This window comes from Schistocerca piceifrons, chromosome 10 (genome assembly GCF_021461385.2).
Source record: "Schistocerca piceifrons isolate TAMUIC-IGC-003096 chromosome 10, iqSchPice1.1, whole genome shotgun sequence".
In the NCBI taxonomy this organism is placed as follows: Eukaryota; Metazoa; Arthropoda; class Insecta; order Orthoptera; family Acrididae; genus Schistocerca; species Schistocerca piceifrons.
This window is the reverse complement of record NC_060147.1, coordinates 133,879,727-133,903,958: the sequence shown is the minus strand read 5'-3', so window position 1 is coordinate 133,903,958 and position 24,232 is coordinate 133,879,727. Positions and strand designations below refer to the sequence as shown.

The 24,232-nt window shown below is 40.0% G+C and overlaps 1 protein-coding gene across 1 annotated transcript in view; it reads left to right on the top strand.

Annotated features, from left to right (window-relative positions):
- The window catches only part of LOC124718768 (AF4/FMR2 family member lilli), a 651,060-nt gene that overhangs the window by 444,235 nt on the left and 182,593 nt on the right, over positions 1-24,232 (top strand). Inside the window, exon 2 of the mRNA XM_047244381.1 lies at positions 10,697-10,840. Within this exon, the coding sequence (XP_047100337.1) occupies positions 10,697-10,840 (144 nt within the window). The remainder of the gene's footprint in view (positions 1-10,696; positions 10,841-24,232) is intronic.

The window sequence follows — 24,232 nt, the reverse complement described above, 5'->3', positions numbered from 1 at the left end:
CCAAGGCACTGAATCCGTGCGCGGAGCGCAGGGCAGCTTTTCCAGATGCAGGCAGCAGTGAGAGCGACAGAATTTGCATACGTTTACTTGTTTTACGGGTGCACACATCTAGGATACTAGGTAAGAGGGAGCTTGTTTCTCGATTATCACGAGATGACAGGCGCATAGATCTGTGATCCGAGGTAGTGGGGAGCATGAGCACCGGGAAGCCGACGATGCAGACAAAGCGTAGGGCAGCCGCTTAGCTTGTGTGGATGCATCCAAATGGGGAGTATGGTCCAACAGAAGCATACGATTTAAGACAAGAGTAATGAAACGTAGTCGAATTAAATCAGGTGATGCAGAGGGGAGTAGATTACGAAATGAGATTCTGACAGTAGTAGAACCATTCCGATATTTGAGCATCAAAGTAATGGACGACTGTCTAAGTAGAGAAGATATAAAATGGAGACTTGCAACACCAAGAAAAGCGTTTCTCAAAGAGAAATTTTTTAATAACATCCAATGTCAATTTAAGTGGATAGCAGGGTTCTCAAACTTTTTCCAGCCGCACCCCAATTCTGAAACGTAAATTATTTTAACCCTCCTCACTACTACTCATACCAAACACAAAAATGGCCAATGATGTCTATTTACCTCCGTCTAATTATTGCAACTACCAGTTATAGTAATAATAATAATAATAATAATAATCCCCGTGGAGGCCCGGGAAAAGAATAGGCCTCTGGTATGTTCTGCCAGTCGTAAAAGGCGACTAAAAGAACAAACCACTAATAGGGCTAACCCCCCTTTTAGTGTGATTAGTTGGTTCAGGACAGAACTAAAGAAGCCTCGGACAAGCGCCGTCATGGTCGGGGACGACGCTTGAACCCTATGCCCGCCCACAATGGTAACGACTCTGCTAGCCAACTGGAAAATGATTTAAATCCAAATAGAGGTGTTTTGCAGGATATGCTCCATGCAACCACCCTAGAAGGAAAACAAAGACAGAGGATGAGATGGTCAGATGAAGTTAACCGACACCTCATGTTCTGTTATTACCAAGCAACAAACCTAGGAACCAACACAACTGGATACAGATCACAAGTATACACAACATTTATTACCAGATACCCAGAATTAAAATTTTTAACAGAACAACCACTAGCTGATCAGATCCGTGTAATAATCAAAAATAACAGGATACCCCAGTCAGAATTAGAAAACATCAAACAACAAGTACAACAAATACTGGAACAAAATAATTTGCACTCAGAAGAAGAAGAAGAAGAAGAAGAAGAAGAAGAAGAAAATACAGTAATGGACTTAAACATCCCAGAGCAAACAAACAAAGAACAACATGCATCAAGTAAACAATCAGAGGAAAACGAAATATTAAGACAGCCACTAGAACAAGCACAAATAGAACACGAAGTGACACACATGTTAGATATAGAAGAAAAATTTCAGCTGACATATATAGAATACAAAGACACAAATACAGACATTAGACCATTCTTGCAAAGACCGCCAAATAACCCCCAAGTCGAAACAACAATAAAAACTATCAACACAATCATACACAACAAAATAAATGAAAACACAACTATGGAAGAGTTACAACTACTGGTTTATATAGGAGCACTCCCTACACTAAATATACACACTAGGCAGAGATCAGAACGAACCAACACTCAGAAGAAACCCACAAAACCAGCATGGCAACACAGGCTACAGATCAGAATAGAAAAACTGAGAAAGGACATCGGACAGCTAACACAATTTATAAGAAATGAAATGTAAGAAAAAAAACGAAAAAGGTTAGGTAAAATCTCACAACAAGAAGCGACAGAGCAATTAGACGAAAAGAAGCAGAAATTACAAGCATTAGCCAAACGACTCAGAAGATACAAAAAAAGTGAAAATAGAAGGAAACAAAACCAAACATTCAACACAAACCAAAAGAAATTTTACCAGACAATAGATAACATACACACTAAAATAGACATGGAACACTTCTGGAGCAACATATGGTCAAACCCGGTACAACATAACAGGCATGCACGGTGGATACAAGCAGAAACAGACACATATAAGATGATACCACAAATGCCTGAAGTGATAATTTTGCAACATGAAGTCACCCAAGCAATTAATTCTACTCAAAATTGGAAAGCCCCGGGAAAAGATAAAATAGCAAATTTCTGGCTAAAGAAGTTCACCTCAACACATTCACATCTAACTAAATTATTTAACAGTTACATTGCAGACCCATACACATTCCCTGATACACTTACACATGGAATAACTTATCTGAAACCTAAAGATCAAGCAGACACAGCAAACCCAGCAAAATATCGCCCCATAACATGCCTACCAACAATATACAAAATATTAACTTCAGTCATTACACAGAAATTAATGACATATACAACACAGAACAAAATTATAAATGAAGAACAAAAAGGCTGTTGCAAAGGAGCACAAGGATGTAAAGAGCAACTGATAATAGATGCAGAGGTGACATATCAAGCTAAAACTAAACAAAGCTCGCTACACTACACATACATTGATTACCAAAAACCTTTTGATAGTGTACCCCACTCATGGTTACTACAAATATTGGAAATATACAAAGTAAATCCTAAATTGATACAGTTCTTAATCATAGTAATGAAAAATTGGAAAACCACACTTAATATCCAAACAAATTCAAATAATATCACATCACAGCGAATACAGATTAAGCGAGGAATATACCAAGGAGACTCATTGAGTCCTTTCTGGTTCTGCCTTGCTCTGAACCCACTATCCAACATCCTAAATAATACAAATTATGGATGCAATATTACTGGAACATACCAACACAAAATCACACATTTGCTATACATGGATGATCTAAAACTACTGGCAGCAACAAATCAACCAGTCACTAAAGATAACGGAAGTATTCAGCAATGATATAAATATGGCTTTTGGAACAGACAAATGTAAGAAAAATAGCATAGTCAAGGGAAAACACACTAAACAAGAAGATTACATATTGGATAATCACAGCGACTGCATAGAAGCGATGGAAAGAACAGATGCCTATAAATATCTAGGATACAGACAAAAAATAGGAATAGATAATACAAATATTAAAGAAGTACTAAAAGAAAAATATAGACAAAGACTAACAAAAATACTGAAAACAGAATTGACAGCAAGAAACAAGACAAAAGCTATAAATACTTATGCTATACCAATATTGACCTACTCATTTGGAGTAGTGAAATGGAGTAACACAGACCTAGAAGCACTCAATACACTTACACGATCACAATGCCACAAATATAGAATACATCACATACATTCAGCAACTGAAAGATTCACATTAAGCAGAAAGGAAGGAGGAAGGGGATTTCTCGACATAAAAAACCTACATTATGGACAGGTAGACAATTTAAGAAAATTCTTTATAGAACGAGCAGAAACTAGCAAAATACACAAAGCAATCACTCATATAAATACATCGGCTACACCACTGCAATTTCATAACCACTTCTACAACCCTTTAGATCACATAACATCAACAGATACAAAGAAAGTAAATTGGAAAAAGAAAACACTACATGGCAAGCACCTGTATCATCTAACACAGCCACACATCGATCAAGACGCATCCAACACGTGGCTAAGAAAAGGCAATATACACAGTGAGACAGAAGGATTCATGATTGCAATACAGGATCAAACAATAAACACCAGATATTACAGCAAGCATATTATTAAAGATCCCAATTCCACAACAGATAAATGCAGACTTTGCAAACAACAAATAGAAACAGTAGATCGCATCACAAGCGGATGTACAATACTAGCAAATACAGAATACACCAGAAGACATGACAATGAAGCAAAAAAATATGTCAACTACTTGCCATACAACATAAACTAATAAAACAACACGTTCCCACATACAAGTATGCACCACAAAATGTACTGGAGAATGATGAATACAAATTATACTCGAACAGAACCATTATAACAGATAAAACAACACCACATAACAAACCTGACATCATACTCACCAATAAAAAGAAGAAATTAACACAACTAATCGAAATATCCATACCCAATACAACAAATATACAGAAGAAAACAGGAGAAAAAATTGAAGATACAGGGTGATTCAAAAAGAATACCACAACTTCAGGAATTTAAAACTCTGCAACGACAAAAGGTAGAGCTAAGCACTATCTGTCGGCGAATTAAGAGAGCTATAAAGTTTCATTTAGTTGTACATTTGTTCGCTTGAGGCGCTGTTGACTAGGCGTCAGCGTCAGTTGATGCTAAGATGGCGACCGCTCAACAGAAAGCTTTTTGTGTTATTGAGTACGGCAGAAGTGAATCGACGACAGTTGTTCAGCGTGCATTTCGAACGACGTATGGTGTTAAACCTCCTGATAGGTGGTGTATTAAACGTTGGTATAAACAGTTTACAGAGAATGGGTGTTTGTGCAAAGGGAAAAGTTCTGGACGGCCGAGAACGAGTGATGAAAATGTAGCACGCATCCAGCAAGCATTTGTTCGCAGCCCAGGAAAATCGACTCGCAGAGCTAGCAGAGAGCTGCAAATTCCACAATCAACTGTATGGAGAGTCCTACGAAAAAGGTTAGTTATGAAACCTTATCGTTTGAAATTGGTTCAAGCACTGTCTGCAGCTGATAAGATTAAAAGAATCGATTTCTGTGATTTTATCCTTGCTCAAATGGAAGCAGATGAGTCTTTCGTTTCAAAAATTGTGTTTAGTGATGAAGCAACTTTCCACACTAACGGGAAAGTCAACCGTCACAATGTCTGTATATGGGGCACAGAGAATCCGCGGGAAACAACTCAGTATGAACGTGACTCGCATAAGGTGAACGTTTTCTGTGCCTTTTCAGCCAATAAAGTTTTTGGTCCCTTTTTCTTCGAAGGTGCTACTGCAACTGGACTACAGTATCTGGAGATGTTAGAGAATTGGCTGTTCCCTCAGCTCGAACAAGAAGCACAACAATTCATATTTCAGCAGGATGGAGCGCCACCACATTGGCACTTATCTGTCCATAACTACCTGAACGTCAACTACCCGAGGCGATGGATCGGCCGCCAGGCAGCCCGTGACAGAGCATTTCATCACTGGCCTCCAAGAAGCCCTGATCTTACCCCCTGCGATTTTTTCTTATGGGGGTATGTTAAGGATATGGTGTTTCGGCCACCTCTCCCAGCCACCATTGATGATTTGAAACGAGAAATAACAGCAGCTATCCAAACTGTTACGCCTGATATGCTACAGAGAGTGTGGAACGAGTTGGAGTATCGGGTTGATATTGCTCGAGTGTCTGGAGGGGGCCATATTGAACATCTCTGAACTTGTTTTTGAGTGAAAAAAAAACCTTTTAAATACTCTTTGTAATGATGTATAACAGAAGGTTATATTATGTTTCTTTCATTAAATACACATTTTTAAAGTTGTGGTATTGTTTTTGAATCACCCTGTACATCCAACTGGCCGAGGAAGTCAAGGACATGTGGCATTAGGATAAAGTTGACATTATACCAATTATACTATCAACTACAGGAGTCATACCACACAATATCCAACAGTACATCAACGCAATACAGCTACATCCAAACGTATATATGCAGCTACAGAAATCTGTAATTATTGATACATGTTCAATTACCCGAAAGCTTCTAAACGCAATGTAACATATACCGTACAGTTAAAAGGAAGTCACGCTTGATCAAGGTTCGCGTCACTTTCCATTTTTAACCAGACATAACATCTGAGAAAGGAAAGCAATAATAATCGTAATAATAATAATAATTATTATTATTATTATTATTATTGGAAAGTGTCATTCGAGCACAGCAGAGGTGAACCTATTAAAAAATAATCATATATCTGCATTAGTCAAAGGTGGTACAAAATGATAAACACAACTAGTTCACAAATTACCACGACTGTGACTGCAGTTATTGACATTGAGCAAATACTTGTACTTCACTACATATGTTTTTGCAAATCTACATCTACGCGTATTGTATTGTATTGTGTGGTATGTTAACCGGGGACCTAGAAACGACGGAGAAGCTCCGTCCCCGCCGCAGCGGTCCACAACCACACGACGACTACGGCAGTCCACTTCACCCCTCCTCCGCCCCACACCGAACCCAGGGCTATTGTGCGGTTCGGCCCCCGGTGGACCCCCCCCCAGGGTACGTCTCACACCAGACGAGTGTAACCCCTATGTTTGCGTGGTAGAGTAATGGTGGTTTGCGCAGCAATCGCCGACATAGTGTAGCTGAACATCTACATGGATACTCTGCAAATCACATTTAAGTGTCTGACAGAGGGTTCATCGAACCACCTTCACAATACTCTATTATTCCAATCTCGTATAGGGCGCATGAAGAACGAACACCTACATCTTAACGTACGAGCTTTGATTTCCCTTATTTTATCTTGGTGATCGTTTCTCCCTGTGTAGGTCGGCGTCAACAAAATATTTTCGCATTCGGAGGAGAAAGCTGGTAATTGGAATTTCGTGAGAAGATTGCCCCGCAACAAAAAACGCATTTGTTTTGATGATGACCATACGAAATCCTGTATCATTTTTGTGACACTCTCTCCCCTATTTCGCGACAATACAAGACGTACTGCCCTTCCTTGAACTTTTTCCATGAACTCCGTCATTTCTATCTGGTAAGGATCCCAAACCGCGCAGCAGTATTCTAAAAGAGGACGGACAAGCGTAGTGTACGCAGTCTTCTTAGAAGATCTGTTACATTTTCTAAGTGTCCTCCCAGTAAAACGCAGTCTTGGGTTAGCCTTCTCAACAACATTTTCTGTGTATTTCTTCCGATTTAAGTTGTTCGTAATTATAATTCCTGGGTATTTAGTTGAATTTACGGCCTTTAGATTTGACTGATTTATCGTGTAATCGAAGTTTAACGGGTTCCTTTTACCACTCCTGTGGATGAGCTCATACTTCTAGTTATTTGGGGTCAACTGCCATACAGATATCTTTTCTAAATTGTTTTGCAATTTGTTTTGATCTTTTCATGACATTACTAGCCAAAAGGTTCAAATGGCTCTAGGCACTATGGGACTTTACTTCTGAGGTCATCAGTCCCCTAGAACTTAAACCTAACTAACCTAAGGCCATCACACGCATCCATGCCGGAGGCTGGATTCGAACCTGCGACCGTAGCGGTCGCACGGTTCGAGACTGTTGCGCCTAGAACCTCTCGGTCACCCCGACCGGCCTTTACTAGTCGATAAACGACAGCGTCACCTGCAAACCAATTAGTTCACATATTCGTTGGTTACTTAAGATTTAACTGTTTTCATCTGTAATGCATTTATTTCATTTAGAAAATTTTAGTACTTGAAAGATCACAACGTACAAATAACGATACAACAATATTCAACATTTAAATGGTAATTTGAAAATTACTGTATTCAAACTGGTCATCCAAGAAAAGGAAATAAACAACAGTAAAAATGCACAATGTTCAGAGTTCGTAAACTTTTTGGCATTTGCACATAAACCGCGCTTTGTGTGCTTCTTCACAAGAAGGAAGTAGATTCAGTCTTGTTTGCATCTTTCAAACAACCAGTCGCAAATACCCTTCCAACTGGAGTCCAGACCGATGTTTCTTCCTGAGTAATGACAGTAAGTTGATGGGAAGGGCAATAACATTCCCGCTGCCTTCTTGCTATTCATTTAGAGTCTGCATCCAAAAATTTTCAAGTAACTTCAGCTTAAATTCAATTACAAGTGTTCTATCACATGAGAGTTCTAGTAATTCCTCTTGTTATACTGTTGGCAAGTGATGTTACGATCGTATCGAACAAATTGTGGATCCAGTCATACTTAGACGAAAATTTTTTTTTTCCCGTACAAAAATAATAAGCTGGAAAGACTCTCAGTACTGTCATCAAGTTGCAGAGAGCGGATTTTGGGATCGTGAGGACGCGATAGCAATTTATTTTTCATGTCAGTGATGGCTGCGTCAGTATCACGTCACAGTGGTATTGTCCCCAGAGACTCGGCAAAGCTTTCTCGTTGCGTGATTTTGGACATTTTGACAGTTCTGGGAGGACATACTTTCTCACCAGTGATCTTTGATTATTTGAATATTGCAATTAAATAAGATAACTCCAGGGATAGTCTTTGGGCTTTTCTAGGAAGTGGTCCTTTTTTCACGAATCTTACATTTCCGTTTAGTTGTTGCTTGTGGCGTTTAAAAAATTTGATGAGTTTATCTACATGGTGTGGACCTGCAGGAGTCCGTTTAGTTTTATTGGCTTCATTCTATCTCCAAACAAAGACGAGATTGTGAAGGTTCCTTATTATTCCAAAGAATGCTGGTAAAGTCTAGTGTCAATTAATCAATTTCATATTTCCACACTTCGTACTTGCGTTTAGAGCTAACGTGGCTGATAGGAAATGAGAGAGATGCGAACAAAGAATGTATTTAGATTAAATTCGCATCTTTTTCCTTGCGAGGAGTTCATATTTTCGACGTAAAAGACACACTCAGTGAATCACTTCGGGGGATCTCTGGCAACCACTGAGAATCAGCCACTTATCGATGCGAATCTGTATTAGATCCGATTGTTTGACTACATGCACTAGAATTCCACTTCTAGCTGTCTCACTGCATTTTTCGTGACTCTGGAAGCCAGTCTGAAATTGGGATGGACATTCAGAATGGCTGTGATACACAATTTATTCTTGTATTCAGTGTTGCAAGGATGTGGCGGTCGCATTGTCAAACGGCTTATTGTCATCAGTTGTTGTTAAACGTCTGGTAAGCAGCTAACCCAGCGGGTGATCGGGGGCAGTAGCTGCGTGATGAAATACGACTCGTGAATTTTCTCGCCATTCCTGCTGACAGTGTTTACTGGTCATTTCCTGCGAAATAAAACTGCAAACTAACGTACAAGGAGAGGTCTCCAGTGGTGAGACTGACTTTCTGAAACAGTCTGTACGGTGATGTAGGTTAAGGTCCAAAGCCAGCCGGAGTGGCCGAACGGTTCTAGGCCCTACAGTCTGGAACCGCGCGACCGTTACGGTCGCAGCTTCGAATCCTGCCTCGGCCATGGATGTGTGTGATGTCCTTAGGTTCGTTAGGTTTAAGTAGTTCTAAGTTCTAGGGGACTGATGACCTCAGATGTTAAGTCCCATAGTGCTCAGAGCCATTTGAACCATTTTACCATTAATTCTTTTTGCCTATGGGCAAACTAACGTGGACTCAAGCGAAAGCAGGGGTTATGAGTAAAACGAAATTCAAGCAAAATGAGAAATAGAAAAAAAACGCGTGCAGTAACATGAACGAAAATGTGAAGTAAATCGAAGTTAATACATAACAATAATCAGAATCACATAAACAAGTGGAAGAAGACTAATAGGAAAAAAATGAGATTAATGATGTGACAAAGGAATAGAAACAAATTAAATTTAAACTATTTAACTGATAAAAAATAATGATCAAAGTCATTTGGACAAAGATTCCAAAATAAAAAATTCAAAGCATCCAGCAAGATTTGGACCCACTTCATTTTGCATACGAGGTCAGTATCTGTATCACACAGCCATACCATTCTCAAGCTTACCACCATATCTAAAGCTATAGACCATCACACGAAATTCCGAAATTCTTCCGTGGATTACTTGCAATCGAGGGCGCGCCAGGGTGGATAGCTGCAGGGTGTGATTCCATGGACCTTTAATCTACATCACTGTATGTATTGTTTCTAAAAGTCGATCCCACCATTCGGATCCCACCTTGTTAGTTCATGAAAACGAGAATTTTCGGCCATCGGAAGACTGCTTCTTATAGTAAGACATACAAATATTTCAATGAAGACAGGCGCCCCCACCCCCACCCTCTGTTACTGCGGCTGCAAAATAGACTTCTGTGGAGAAACGCACCAAACCAGTTTCCAGACTCAAGGTTAGAACCGAGAGACCCAGCGTCGAAATCATGCAGTTTCATTGTGAGTGGCCAAGAGAAACTTTAAGACACACAACTGCTTAGAAACAACTCGAAAATTCCTCAGGGGTTGTCACAAATGGCGTCAATGAAACTAACCCTTTCCCCGAGGCGTTGGTTCCCACACATTTCGCGGTCGAAAACGGCAGTTCGCAGCGTGATGGGCGACAGGAAGGCGTCCTTGACAACATTTGACACTTCTGACGCCCTTGGATGTTTCAGTTCTTCTCTAAAGACAGCTCCCTCCGAGAAGCCCAGGATTTTCACAGTCTAAAGCGCCAGTTGGACAGAATTTGGTGTAATATCCATCTGAATGACATCCAGCATATCAACGAGTGTAAATACTGTATGCATAAGGGTTAAAGGTGGACCTATGCGTTCTTGATTTGCTCAGTTTGTGATGCGTTATCTCTCGAATGAATCACCCATTTTCTCTGAAATTGTAATCATCTGTGTGTCTGTACATATAAATCACATCCACCAATTTCAGTCCCATTCGCATAATGACTTGTTGGTGCATCGTTCCTTTTTTTGTCTTACATTCCCTCTTGAACCAACCTGTATTTCAATCCACATCACTTCGATAAACTTTGTGCACATGGTGAACAGAGCAAGTGACTCTCGTTACCCAGACAGTGACAGAGTAGCCCAGCTGATCGATGCTTGTTGTCGTCGTGTGTTTCAGGCCTGGGGCAGTACCTGGGCGCGCCGTGCGTCGACGACTGCAGCCCCTCGCTGCCACACACCTTCTGCGACCCCGTGACGCAGGTGTGCGAGTGCGAGAAGCACTACCCCGTCAAGCTGGGCGCCACCAAGGGCTGCGCCAAGCGTGAGTACTGCCACCACTGCACGTGCTTTGCCTAATGGACTCCACACACACACACACACACACACACACACACGCGCGCGCGCGAACACACGGTGTAGAGGGAAGTAGAGGGGCCCTTCCTGAGGCGAGGTCCTAGAGGGTGTCCACTGTGAAACCCTAACCACTGGGTGCCTACGGCGACCAGGGCAGCGCCAGATATCGGGATCGGAGCGAGCACGAGTGGCATGTTGCGGGTTGCATACTTCACAAGTGAAGGCGCCGCTGTTACGTCAGCGCTAGCAGGCTACCGTCGTTCCCGCTGTAAGTTCCTCGGCTATGACGAGTCTAAGAACCGTGGCGCTGCAGTCGCTTCATTCCCGTGGACTCACTCACTACCTTTACATGCGACACATCTTCCGAAAGACGAAAACTGAATTTCGAAAACCGTTTTTTCAATCCTTCATGTTACATTTAAGGTCTGAAGCTGATTTGCTAGCCCCGTTAAATATGGCACTTCGAGAACAGCCATTATACTTTCTGATTTAGTCAGCACAATTGCTATTTCTCTTCAGACGAAGAGTAAACAGCTTGTAATGGTACTTGAATTACGTAACCATCACGGCACAGCACCTCAACCTCTCGATACCAACAATATTCTACTGTGGTTCTGTAAAATAGTTAACATATTTCTGTGACAACATTCACATTTGATTTCATTAATGTAGAGGTACTTCGATACATCGATATGTATATATTGCAATGATATTATTCTTATGTGCATTATTTCTTTTGTCACTATGATCTTCAACGTACTTGTAACTCTGATTTTTGGGCGCGTAAGCGGTTATTAGAGAGTCAAGCTTTGGTCGTCATGTTAAAAAGACGCAAATTGTTGACAGTTTGTGAAATGTGAACTTTAACAGTGAGGAAGATATTTTCAAGTATGTTTTATATTGTGAAGTGATGTTTTGGAACGAGTTACGTGATATTGGAACAAAAGTAATAAAAAAAGAAGTGTAACTTAAATTCGGAGTGCTGATTATTTTTTTTACATCACCATTGTCCTAACTTGCAAAAGTTTAATCTTCATGAATGGTTTATGAAACACATCTATAAAACTTGAGAATATCGCAGAATAACACCTAGGCCTCTTTGCATCCGAGCTTGAAATCATCACTACCTAGATTTTCGACGATTGAGCCATGAGTTCACAACGAGACCAGCGTGGGAAACACGAAAAGATGAGTGCCTAGTTTATCCATTATTTCAAGAAATGACTTTATTAACTGCGCTCTAATGACACCTGCCACATAATATAACTTTGTTGTTGCCTGAAAATGCAATATTTAGCAGCGTGAGCAACACTACAATCATAATTAATTTTTGACCTTTGTTGTGGTAGGGTTGTTAGAAGCTTCAGTCTAATATTTCTATTTCACTGTACAAAAAGCCACTCCGTCCATTTTAGCCAAAGTACCGTATCAAAATCGGTTGCGTTTACATTGGAGCGAAAATCGGTTGCGGAATTGGAAGACCGGCAACTAAAAGCGGATTTCCAGAATCGATTCTGAAGTGTTTACATCGGTTTATAAAATCCGGTTTTGAGAGCCACATGTAAACGAGGTGACTGTCGCTTATTGATGAACTCGGTAGTGTAAGGCTAGGCGTGACTTACGGTTAATGTGGAAGACGAGTACACGATCTAGCTGCCGTAAAGCAGCGCTGACAACGCGAAGTGACTGACTGTTCGGGTCAGATGGCCTTCAACGAAGCTGTTTTTTGTGAGACGGTGAAGGGCGTAAGATGAAAATCAGCTGATGCAAAGTATGCCAGTCGCGAATCTAGAATAAGTTTCACTCTGTAGTCTACGTTTCAGACGAAATACGTACACGTTTCGTCCAGTGCAAACAAAATGGTTTTATTCTTCTTTATTCTAACATCTCTATGAGAAAACATGTGTACTGCGCCAATCGAAAACTGGGCAGAGCGAAACGTCACTCTTATTTTGCGACAAAAAAGCAAGCTATTTCTGTATGCATTAGGTCATGGCACGTTGCGTTTATTGGTTAACAGCGAGTTGTGTAGTTTATCATTAATTCCTGTAATTTATTTTAATAATTAATCACCATTCAGAGATTGCACTTCATCCTCGTGCCAAATTTTCTGCTACGGTCGTTTCGAACTAGGTAGCTCCTCTAAAGTCTGTAGGCACGGTGTTTCACAATTTGATACACACTTATAGACTGACTGGTAGATAAAGTTTTACATATGAGCCCACGTCCGGAACCGTCGTCCAGCAAGGGTGCGGATCGCCAAAGTTATACGTGCCGGCGCTTGTAAATGAACTCGGATGTATATAACAGGTGATTCCGTGATGATGATACAAACTTTCTTGGATGATGGAGAAGGATAAATCCATCAGTCGGACGTAAGGGTCCTCTTCCGAAACAAACGAATCGAGTGTTATGATAACCGTTCTGACACTTCAGACCGTGGAGTTCGTATATCGGTACTGTTGCTGCTAAGACCGTAGGGTAGGCAGCTTTCAGAGGTGGTACTAGGGACCACAACAAGGAAAAATGTACAGTAAACATGAGTTCTTAAACACACACATTAAGAGGTAAGAGCACTTGTTCAATAGAGATGATCTGCTTCAAATTAGCGAAGTGATGTGTAACCACAAAGTGCGTTTTAGAGCCCATGTTGAGTGGACTTACTTTCTCGTCTTCTTCCATACTACCATTAGCAGAGGTATCGGAACAGTTTTCTTTTATAACTTTAGACTCGTTCGTTTTCGGTAGAGGAACCCTTACGTCAAATTGGTATAGTAATCCGTTCCTATCATCCTTGAAAGCTTGTATCATCATCTCGGGCTCACCGTGTATAGATTTATATTTACAGGCGCCTGTGCCAGTAAATTTGACGCTCTGAAGCATGGGATGACGTTTCGGAGACACAAGCTCCTACGTAAAACTTAATCTACTAAGTGCCCTCCACAACCTTTATAAGAGTCTGACATGAATTGTGAAACACCCTGTAGAAATGCCCTCATAGTAATACCTCTCCCCATTTATGAAAACTGGCCCACCACCTACCGTAACGCGATCCCACCTCATTTCATGAACAAGTTAACACTTGAAACTTCCTGACACATTAAAACTGTGTGCCGGACCGACACTCAAACTCGGGACGTTTGCCTTTCGCTGGCAAGTGCTCCACCAACTGAGCTAGCCAAGCACGACACACGACCCGTCCTCACTGCTTCAATTCTGCCAGTACCTCGTCTCCTACAGTTTTAATCTGCCAGGAAGTTTCATATCAGCGCACATTCCGCTGCAGAGTGAAAATCTCATTCAAGTTAACATTTGCTTAGCGCAACGGTAAATAGTACTTGAAGAACTGAGGATCGTACTATCTTCCCTTCTTACATGAATCAGTAACCTTCGGTACTGATACGAAAATGTATCCTTACCTAGTACGACACTCTCAAATCGTAAGTGTTTCTTGGTGTCAAATTATTCTACAGAGTTGAGCCTCAATACGAGAGCATCAGACGAGAGGTTTCATGAACAAACAGTATTTATGTCAATAAAGAACCATTATTATCGCCCCGGTGTTTTGTCTAATAAATAATATTATACAGTGAATATTACGAATGGAATCTTAACGATAATCCACTGTAAACGCATAAGATTAGAATGGCTGTATGCTTCGAGATTGTCACGTCGGTAATAATAAATAATTCTCAGCGATACTGAAACTATAATAAAAGATTTTTCTTTGCTTTCAGTCCTTTAGCGTGAGGAAATATCTCTCTTCCTTCGATAACTTAAAAAACACATGCAGTTTAACATTGCCGCACACATACAAACATTGTAATCATTTCAGAAAAAAATATTTCCCTGACTTTGTTTATTCCTGCGATACTGTTAGCGTAGATTAACACCTCTGGTAGTCTGTCAACCTTATCTGTGATCGTCAAATGCAACAATAAATAAATTGCGTAAGGTTAGTTTTTTTTGTCCTAATTTGAATTAATTTTTGTCGTGGACTTCTCGTAATCTTTAGTGCGTTAGTCGTAAATACATAAAAGACTTCAATTTAAAACGCACTCGTTAAAAATTTTTTCTTTCTTTTTCCCTCTCTCTTCTTTTATTAAATTTAGACTGCAAGTGCTATGAAAGGCTTCTTCCTGTCTTTTGCTCTCACTTTAAATCTCCATTGCCACTCTTAATGAACGCTGGTGGTATCGTCAGAGACAATTCAGTGATCGGATCTGTCTTTAGTTAATTACGGTTGGATACGACAAATGTTCACCTGCTCTGAATTTTATCAACCCTCGTCTTTCACGTAATACATACGATTCTAGTCACAAAAAATAGAAACCGATGTTATATTTTTTTTACATTTCGATGTGGGCGTATCTTTTTTATGCTTTATTGAACTATGGAATATCCGAGATGGATTATTTATACTTTACTGATTATTCATCATATAACGATGCCCCTCTTACAGTGAATGTGATGGATTAGTGCCAGCAAAGAAAATAATTCCCTTTCACCTTAAGCGAATCTCACAACAAAAACAAAACAAATACCCTACGTGTCACCGTCACTTGCAATTAACAATTATAGAATGATAATCAAAGCTCTGTCTCTTCAGAATTTGCCAGTTCCCGAACCCGCTAGTAAAATCCAATTTTATAGTGGTCATTCATCACAGTGAATTCTCAAAATTACAAAATAGCTTGATATGGTTCCAAAGTTTCAGGGTCGAAATTGATCAGTGGGATAGGGCAGATCTCAGCTTTCAAATACCAGACGCTCTATGCAGTACAAAATAATAGCGCTTCCTAAATACTATTCGCCAGGGACAGCCGCGACAACAATAATCGCTACACCGATACTTCACCTCGCTCGGGTATAACAAATCCCCGTCAATCACGTAATAATATTTAGCACGGCTCAAGTACCTTGGAGCAAGCCAATAGTTCCACTAGCTTTACCTGCAGGAAAAAATCTTATCCATCATTCAACAAAAATCATACTACATAACGATATTGTATCAAATAAACTGCGAAAGATACTGCATAAGCTATGTCGTTCCTTCAAATTCAGTTACTATAAAGATCATCATCATGTAATAAGTGTATTTGCCTTGTGGTTACAAAAGAACTTCTGAACTAACTTCCACACAAACAGATAACCGGAAACAAGTTTTTTGGAGCACACTGAAATTACAAGGTAGCTTTATCGCTCCACACGTGCTAACCGCATTCACTATGCACAGTTAGACTTACTGCACGAGACGAGTAATAAGAGTAGTTCACCAGCGTCTTCCCAACAAGCCGATCTGCCTTGGTTCGTGACGAGAAGGGAATTGCCCGTCCTCCATTCTAATCTCAAAATGTACCATCTTTCGAGACAAACGTGTACCAGTTTTGAAATATTACAATATTAAAACCGTTGGAGGCGATGGCTGTCGATGTCTGGAATCAGCTGTAGCCGCCGCACTCTCTCTGTTTTATTGCAACGCTGCCCATTTTAATGCGATTCTGTCTGTTTTAATCATTCGGGAGCTGACCGTCTGGTTTTACACTTTCTTTGCTTTTTGCGTTTAATTTGATTGGGAAACCGTTGAGATTGAACTTAACATATACATGGATGGACATGAGAAATGAAAGGTTGCAATAAATTTTTCATCTGTTATTATTACTTCACGTACGAAATGTTCTGTTGCAGATTAATAAAAATGAATTTCTTTGAATATTCCAAAATAATGATTAAAGTTTTACTTTTATTCAAATACTAAAGCTGTTTGTGCAAGAATGAAAATAATATTGTCCATTGAACTTAGCAAACATTTTCACGTTGCAGTGGACTTTTGTTTAACTGGATATACCCCAACTAGCTTTGAAGCAAAAGACTATCTTTACTATATGAAAATGTTTTCTTTTTTTATGTATTGCTACGCTTTCATGAAAATTATCCACTTTTAAATACACTTTACGATATGTTAAGAATTTATCACTTTTTTTGAATGAAAATTTACAAAAGCTGCAGCTTGTATCCACCTGTGAATGCACAAGATAAAATCTACTATCTCCTTTTATTCTGCGTCTGGAATGCTGTGAAAGGAAACACGTTATTATTTTCGTTCACCTCTACCTGTACCCCTTTTAGGATGTGGTCGCTATTGCGATCGTATATTTAAATCTGCCGCTGCTGCGGACAGCTCGCTCGCGGCACATCTCCACACTGCCAGCGATATCCAATAAAATGCTGAAATTTCCTAAATAAATTGGGTAATATCCGGTGTGAACTTCGCAGTAATTGTGACAAACAGATTTTACTAGATAAATATATTTTAACAGAAACAATTAAAATCTTTACACACCTTTTACAATCCCAGCTGAAAGTGGCGTCGATAATCGACTTAGGACAAATGAACACTACCTAACAGCCTAATGCAACGTGACGGGTTCCTCTCCCATTCAGTCCGTGCAGAAGACAAGCGATTCTATTACAATATATTCCATATTTATATCTTAATTAATTCTTGTACAGTCTTTGTCATTTTTAATTACATATCGTTTCTTCTGCGGCGGTTTTCACATCCACCGTCACAGATAGTATTACACACTCTTTGAATAATCATTTATAATAGCAGAATTCGTAATTATCTCTTTCCTCACAAAATTAAGTGTCCTTTCGAAATTCAATTAACAGAAATACATGTAAATTATTTGTTACAGTGAGCATTATACATCGAAATGTTCTTTTAACTTGCTCTTTGGATGCGTAGCTGCCAGAGAACGTGGCACTGTTGCAAGTACGTTTTGTTTTTCATTTTTTCTGCCTATTTAAATACTTTACATAAGATCTATAAAAATATTTTAAATTTCTTCCAAATTCTCGAAAAAATTTTTTAAGAAATTTTAAGGATCCTCTAGTATTTCGGTGATATATATTACATGGGTCTTTTCCACCTTATGTAGTTCATCTGAGGATGCTGGTTTAATGCAGCGAAACCGCTCGTGACAACAAAGAAATAACCAGTTATAGCTGTCTCGCGGTTCATGTTACTTATATACGCATTCATTGTGAAGTTCAGCCGCTGTGGCTGCCCGTGTTACAAAGTTATATCTGACGCAGCGAAAGTGCTTCCGAGTTAGCAGACACACAAAACACGATACACTGGAAGTCGGCATATATGACAGTCAATTTTCAAGCTACAGACAAAGGTGATAGATAATGTGGATGCAGTTGTCGGAAAGCATACGGCTCACTGCCGTACCACATGGGGCATCAATACACAATGTGTGACTGGAATAAAGATTTCTTAGCAGACAGGATGCGCTGTGTCGACAAATGTACAAATAATTACAAGTGTGCTCAAGGGCAGTCATAACAAACGAACCAACACAATGGATTTAGCCGGTTGTTGGAAAACAAATTGACTCATTCAGTTGTAGTTTTACGTATCGGCTGAATTACTCATTTATTCTTTTGATCGAAACCATTCTATAAGAGCGACGGAATGAAAACAGTCGGGCAGTGCGCCCCATTCGGTTCTGAGCGGAAACATTCGATCGTTTGGCCATTGTTAAATCTGCATTGTCGATTGCGCTCTGTTATCGCCAGTCGTCATTCCTGTTGGCGTTTCAGGATTGGAAAAACCGACTGGTTAAAACCGATACCGGCATCTTATTTCTGAATAACAGGTATTTTTCGGTATTGTTTGACCTCGGCTATGACACTTTACTTTTTTTCCGTTAACCGAGGGGGAAAAAAATCCGAAATATCACTAAGCCATAGCAGCAGTGCTAGGATTTTTCGTTCTTAAATACTCGTCTTTTTTTTTAAAAAAAAAGCGACTAATTTTTATTCGTGAAATTTCCTTTGCTTTCTGCTTTCCCTTCTTTGCTTAGAACTGGGTTTCCATCTGAGCTCTTTATATTTATACAAATTGATCTCTTTTCTCCAAAGGTCTCTTTAATTTTCCTGTAGGCAGTATCTATCTAGCCCCCTAGTGAGATAAGCCTCTACATCTTTACATTTATCCTCTAGCCATCTGTGCTTAACCATTTTGCACTTCCCGTCGATCTCATTTTTGAGACGTTTTTATTCGTTTTTGCCTGCTTCATTTACTGCATTTTTATATCTTCTCCTTTCATAAATTAAATTCAGTATCTCTTCTGTTACCCAAGGATTTCTACTAGCCCTTGTCTTTTTACCTACTTGATCCTCTGCTGCCTTCACTATTTCATTCCTCAAAGCTACCCATTCTTCTTCTACTGTACTTCTTTCCCCAATTCCTGCCAATTGTTCCCTTATGCTCTCCCTGCAACTCTGTACAACCTATGATTTAGTCAGTTTATCCAGGTACCATCTCCTTAAATTCCCACCTTTTTGCAGTTTCTTCAGTTTTAATCTACAGTTCATAACCAATAGATTGTGGTCAGAGTCGACATCTGACACTGGAAATATCTTACAATTTAAAACCTGGTTCCTAAATCTCTGTCTTACCATTATATAATCTATCTGATACCTTCTAGTATCTCCAGGATTCTTCCATGTATACAACCTTCTTTTATGATTCTTGAACCAAATGTTAGCTATGATTGAGTTATGCTCTGTGCAAAATTCTACCAGACGGCTTCCTCTTTCGTTTCTTACCCCGAATCCATATTCACCTACTATGTTTCCTTCCCTCCCTTTTCCTACTCTCAAATTTCATTCACCCACAATTTTCGTCTCCCTTCACTACCTGAATAATTTCTTTTATCTCATCACATATTTCATCAACTTCTTCATCATCTGCAGAGCTAGTTGGCATATAAACTTGTACTACTGTAGTAGGCATGTGCTTCGTGTCTATCTTGGCCACAATAATGCGTTCACTATGCTGTTTGTAGTAGCTTACCCGCACAACTATTTTTTTTTTCATTATTAAACCTACTCCTGCATTACCCCTATTTGATTTTGTATTTAGAACCCTATATTCACCAGACCAAAAGTATTGTTCCTCCTGCCACCGAACTTAACTAATTCCCACTATATCTAACTTTAACCCATCCATTTCCCTTTTTAAATTTTCTAACCTACCTGCCCGATTAAGGGATCTGACATTCCACACTCCGACCTGTAGAACGCCAGTTTTCGTTCCCCTGATAACGATGTCCTCTTGAGTAGTCCCCGCCCGGAGATCCGAATGGGGGACTATTTTACCTCAGCAATATTTTACCCAAGAGGACGCCATCACCATTTACCCATACAGTACAGCTGCATGCCCTCGGGAAAAATTACGGCTGTAGTTTCCCCTTGCTTTCAGCCGTTCGCAGTACCAGCACAGCAAGGCCATTTTGGTTAGTGTTACAAGGCCAGATCAGTCAATCATCCAGACTGTTGCCCCTGCAACTACTGAAAAGGCTGCTGCCCCTCTTCAGGAACCACACGTTTGTCTGGCCTCTCAACAGATATCACTCCGTTGTGGTTGCACCTACGGTACGGCTATACGGCTATCTGCATCGCTGAGGCACGCAAGCCTCCCCACCAACGGCAAGTTACTTGGTTCATGGGGCGGAGGGGGGGTTAGTTTACTGTTACTTATCACTTTCAAAATGTGAGAGGTTACTCGTAGTACTCGACGAACAAAACTGTGACCAAGTTTTTTAATGACTGTGTTAGAACACTCTCAACAACTTTTTTCATTTATGTGCGTCATACATAGCAATCTTCATTTCACAAATTTTAAATAGCTGTAACACCAATGCACTTTGAAAACTTCTGTAGCACAGGAAATTGTGTTATTCACTCAAGCGTCAAATACAGAGATACATAAACAGGCAGAATACGGCGCTGTGGTCTGCAGTGCCTATACAAGGCGACAAGTGTCTGGCGCAGTTGTCAGGTCCGTTACTGTTGCTACAATGGCGACTTGTCAAGATTTAAGTGAGTTTGAACGTGGTGCTATTGTCGGCGCACGAGCGATGGGACACAGCATCTCCGGTTGGTGAATTGGGGATTTTCCCGTACGACTATTTCACGAGTGTATCATAAGTATTGGAACCAATGACGACTGAGGAGAATCGTTCAACGTGACAGAAGTTCACCCTTTCCGCTAATTGCTGCTAATTTCAGTTCTGGGCCGTCAACAAGTGTCAGCGTGCGAACCAATCAATGAATCATCATCGATATAGGCTTTCAGAGCCGAAGGCCCACTCGTGTACCCTTGATGACTGCACGACACAAAGCTTTATGGCATCAACTGGGCCTGTCAACACAGACGTTGGACTGTTGATGACTGGGAATATGTTGCATGGTCCGTCGAGTGTCGTTTCAAATTTTATAGAGTGGATAGACGTGTAAGGGTATGGAGACGACGACGTGAATCCATGGACCCTGAATGTTAACAGGGGGCTGTTCAAGCTGGTGGAGGCCCTGTAATGGTGTGGGGCGTGTGCAGTTAAAGTGATATGGGACTCCTGATACGTCTGGATACGACTCTGACAGGTGACAGGTACGTAAGCATCCTGTCTGATCACCTGCATCCATTCTTGTCCATACAGGGGCGATGTTCTTGAGGACGATATTATGGAAATGGAAGAGGAGGTAGATGAAGATGAAATGGGAGATACGATACTGCGTGAAGAGTTTGACAGAGCACTGAAAGACCTAAGTCGAAACAAGGCCCCGGGAGTAGACAACATTCCATTAGAACTACTGATAGCCGTGGGAGACCCAACCCTGACAAAACTCTACCATCTGGTGAGCAACATGTATGAGACAGGAGAAATACCCTCAGACTTCCAGAAGAATATAATGTTTCCAATCCCAAAGAAAGCAGGTGTTGACGGATGTGAAAATTACCGAACTATCAGTTTAATGAGTCACAGCTGCAAAATACTAACGCGAATTCTTAATAGACGAATGGAAAAAACTGTTAGAAGCCGATCTTGTGAAAGATCAGTTTGGATTCTGTAGAAATGTTGGAACATGTAAGGCAATACTGACCCTACGACGTATCTTAGAAGATAGATTAAGGAAAGGCAGACCTACGTTTATTGCATTTGTAGACATAGAGAAAGCTTTTGACAATGTTGACTGCAATACTCTCTTCCAAATTCTGAAGGTGGCAGAGGTAAAACACATGGAGCGAAAGGGAGTGATAAGAGTCGAGGGGCATGAAAGGGAAGCAGTGGTTGGGAAGGGAGTGAGACAGGCTTGTAGCCTCTCCCCGATGTTATTCAAGATGTATGTTGAGTAAGCAGTAAAGGAAACAAAAGAAAAAGTCGGAATAGGAATTAAAATCCATGGATAGGAAATAAAAACTTTGAGGTTCGCCAATGACATTGTAATTCTGTCAGAGAAAGCAATGCACCTGGAAGACCAGTTGAACGGAATGGAGTGTCTTTAAAGGATGATATAAGATGAACATCAACAAAAGCGAAACGAGGATAATGGAATGTAGTCTAATTAAGTCGGGTGATGCTGAGGGAATTAGACTAGGAAATGAGAGACAAAGCAGTAGGTGAGTTTCGGTATTTGGGGAGCAAAATAACTGATGATAGTCGAAGTAGAGAGGATAGAAAATGTAGACTCGCTATGGCAAGGAAAGCGTTTCTGAAGAAGAGATATTTGTTAACATCGAGTATAGATTTAAGTGTAAGGAAGTCGTTTCTGGAAGTATTTGTATGGAGTGAAGCCATGTATGGAAGTGTAACATGGACGATAAATAGTTTGGACAAGAAGAGAATAGAAGCTTTCGAAATGTGGTGCTACAGAAGAATGCTGAATATTAGATGGGTAGATCACGTAACTAATGAGGAGGTACTGAACAGAATTGGGAGAAGAGGAATTTGTGGCATAACTCAAGTAGAAGAAGGGGTGGGTTGGTAGACATGTTCTGAGGCATCATGGGATCACCAATTTAGTACTGGAGGGCAGCGTGGAGGATAAAAATCGTAGAGGGAGACCAAGAGATGAATACACTAAGCAGATTCAGAAGAATGTACAATGTAGGTTGCAGTAGGTACTGGGAGATGAAGAAGCTTGCACAGGATAGAGTAGCTTAGAGAGCTACGTCAAACCAGTCTCCGGACTGAAGACAACAACTACTACTACTACTACTACTACTACTACTACTATTATTATTCATTCTTTCTTTACTTTCTCAGGCGTTAAGTCTGGTTAAAAATGGAAAGTGACGCGGACCTTGATCAAGCGTCACTTCCTTTTAACTGTATGGTATGTGTTGTTACAGTTAAAAGTTAGTGACGCTTGATCAGGGTCCGCGTCACTTTCCATTTTTAACCTGACTTAACGTCTGAGAAAGTAAAGAAAGAATGAATAATAATAATAATAGTAGTAGTAGTAGTTGTTGTTGTTGTTGTTGTTGTTGTTGTTGTCTTCAGTCCGGAGACTGGTTTGACGTAGCTCTCTAAGCTACTCTATCCTGTGCAATTATTATTATTATTATTATTATTATTAATTTTCGTTGTCATGCTTGAGAAACTCGAGCATATAAATGAAATGTAAAACTATTTCCCAACATAAAACTTTTTGAATTTAGTAGCCGTAATATGCATTTAAAATTGGTACTTCGTGAATTATATTCTGTCGTATTATTTACGTAAATGAAGTAGATAAAAATTACCATTTGTGGCAAAAAAGTCTCGCTTATTTGGCGTATGGTACATTTGCTGCAATATTATTTAGTCCTATTTCTTTTTATCTAGCAGACAGTGACAAAACAGGCGCAATCAAATCGAGAAACCACACCTAGTCTCGGGTACTATTCGTATTAAGAGCTTTCTCGGTATTAGACAACGACATTTTGATTTTTCAGGTAGCGAAAAGTTAATGGAAGTTGGATGAGGTAATAGATTCTTTCGTAGAAAGGAAAACACGCTGTGTAGAGTCGTAGCAAGATTAGAAAGAAAAAAATGCTGGAATCTAAGGGCTGAAGAAATGTGTACCGTCTTGCTTCGCTCTTGTCTTAATGGGTTTTATGTTTCCTATATTTAATTTTAAGTCACACAAGAGATAAAATTGTTAGCTAATACGCTATAACGAGTGCAAATATTCTAAAGATTTCTTATCCTCCGTGTTACAAAGAATCCCTTCCAGTATTTTTTTTTTTTTTAAAAAAAAGGGGTAGGGTATTAAACCGGTCGACTGGGAGCGGGCGAGAGAGCACAGGACATTTTAATTTCCACTTTCCTGAATAGAGGTTTGATGGCAATTACAAAATATTCACGTTTGAACTCCGCAGAGCGACATGAAGAGACGTGCGATAGAAGAATGCTGTATTAAGAGGCGTAGCACTGCGCTTTGGCACACTTAAGACTAAATAACATGTCTTACGTTTCCTCGAACATATGTTTTATATATAAAACTCTTCGGAAAGGTG